The sequence below is a fragment of the Arachis ipaensis genome, chromosome B10 (genome assembly GCF_000816755.2).
Source record: "Arachis ipaensis cultivar K30076 chromosome B10, Araip1.1, whole genome shotgun sequence".
NCBI classification, from domain to species: domain Eukaryota; kingdom Viridiplantae; phylum Streptophyta; class Magnoliopsida; order Fabales; family Fabaceae; genus Arachis; species Arachis ipaensis.
In genome coordinates this window covers 117,386,145-117,388,358 of record NC_029794.2, presented here as the reverse complement: position 1 = coordinate 117,388,358, position 2,214 = coordinate 117,386,145, and the positions used below count along the sequence as shown (strand labels likewise).

Below are 2,214 nucleotides of genomic sequence, written 5' to 3'. Positions count from 1 at the left end.
CTTCATCCAATTATGCACGTCAATCTAACATTGTTTTCATTACCACTCACTCAGCTGAGAAGTCTTTCACATAGGGAAACATTCTATCATTCCCTTCCATAAAATTGGCAAGCAAACCTTAACGAGAGATCAAGATCACCATTGCCATCGATCATTGCATGCTTTTTCTGAGATATTTCAATGGCCGATGATGAGATGGGGCACCTTGCAACACAGTTGCTGGGAGTTTCCTTCTTTTCACTCCCTATATCAACTTCAGCACCATTACTGTTGGCTGCAAGTTCTTCCTCGCTTCCCCCGTCTTTCTTGGCTAATGAAGAGCACATTGTTTCTAGCAAGTTAAAAGATGAGTGATACTAGTTATAATTAGTACGAGTGATCTTTGTAACGAACAGAAAAAAAGAGAAAGTGATCCAAGGTGTTGAGCAGAAAAATAACAGAGAATCCTAACTTCAAAAATTGTATAAAATTTTAACGAGTAAAAATAAAAGAGATCTCTAAAAGGTTTGTGTTGTGCCATGAGAAACAGTTCTTAGCTATGGCAAAATTCAAAAATCACTCGAATTTATCATCATGTAGATAACAACTATCATTCATCCTTCCTCGTGAAACCGGCATATACCATCCTCAACTTTATATCACTTCAGAGGAAATAGAAGAAATAAAATACCAAAAACAAATTGCATTCTGCACAAAAAGGTTGTAAGAGTGAAGAGTTCAACATCATAATAATAAGCCAAACCTTTTATGCTTCCAACAGTAATGAGTCCGCGTAGAACATCCCAGAACTTTGTGAGTACAACCCTTTCTTGCTCCTCATACACATCAGGGCATCGATCAGAAGTAGATGAATTTTGAACAATGCTTTGAAAATTGTTGCATGCCACTCTATTTGCAGAACCATTATCGAAAAACACCTCATCTTGTTCATCACACATCAGTGATAGGGTTTCTGGTGAAAGTGGCCTATTATAACAGTCAATATCAACTCTATCTACTTCATCTTTACAATTATCACATACAAACTTGCAGACATCTTCCCTGTCTTGCAGCAACTGAGTTGATGAAGGAATAGAAGATTTAAATTTCCCAGCATCAACGTTCTGGCCTACTTTGGCTCTCATTTCTGGAAAGTTAAAAGAAAATTATGATTCCAAATGTGTTAAAATAAAATGTAACTAAAACTATAGCAAGTGTAAAACTCAGAACGAATTTAAGATTAAATGCAGACAGACTCATCAACTGCAAGGTAACAAATAACGAACATATCAGTAACCCTCAAGCCTATATTTACATGGATGCTGCAACTACACATGATGTTGGTAGCTTACTCTATAACTATATTCAGGGGACAAACATTTGGATAAAATAAAATAAAAAGTAATCAGCCATATTTAGTAGACTTAAAAAATACTGACCACATTAGCAATTATAAAAGCAAAAAGGGGGTAAAATGTAAGAACATGTAAAAGCATATGGTAGATTGGTAGTTCTGTAGAAGTTCACCGGAACCCTCTCCTGGTCTACCCTGTCATTAAACTACACTATTCTATATATATATATATATATATCATTCAACTTTGTGCAAAGAAAATCACAAATGTACGACCAATGGTCAATAATTTCCATCAAACAAAAAATTCAGAAATTTCCAAAAGCAAAAAATCTGTAATAAATTTGTATTCCAAAACATGTTCATTTTTATCATAAACCCTAGTACTCTTTGCTTCAGTTGCAAATCAGGTTACTCATTTCCACATATCATCATACTTTCCCAAATCCTTAATATCCTCCTCAAAAGGATCATATATATAAAGCCACTCTCCCGGTCTCCCCTAATTTATCCATGAATAACAAATAACCAAACATATTTTAAATAATAAAAAAAAGCCCCTACAAAAAATACAAAGGGGTGCAAAATAGGGGAAAAGAAGATAAAATTTATGCTTGTATATATAAATGTCTCAGCAGCATGAACTTTAGAAAGTTTGAAAACAAAAACAATAGTAATCATAATCAACCACAATATATAAATAAATTGAATTCATTATGAACAATATAAATATAGTATGCATCAATATGCAAGTCAAACCTGCATTTGTCTTGGCAGCTACTCCTGAGAGAACAACAAAAAGTGAACAGAGATTCTTCACATTTTGTGGCTGGAGGACATCCGCCAATGGTGACCTTCGGCAGGAACCATTGTTAATTAAA

At 34.4% G+C, this 2,214-nt stretch overlaps 1 protein-coding gene across 1 annotated transcript in view; it reads right to left on the bottom strand.

Moving 5' to 3' along the window:
- The window catches only part of LOC107623312 (protein tesmin/TSO1-like CXC 5), a 5,223-nt gene continuing 3,015 nt past the window's right edge, over window positions 7–2,214 (bottom strand). The window contains exons 6-8 of the mRNA XM_016325525.2: window positions 2,093–2,187; window positions 743–1,126; window positions 7–331 (exon numbers count right to left, since the gene is read on the bottom strand). Of these exons, the coding sequence (XP_016181011.1) occupies window positions 87–331; window positions 743–1,126; window positions 2,093–2,187 (724 nt within the window). The 3' untranslated portion in view covers window positions 7–86. The remainder of the gene's footprint in view (window positions 332–742; window positions 1,127–2,092; window positions 2,188–2,214) is intronic.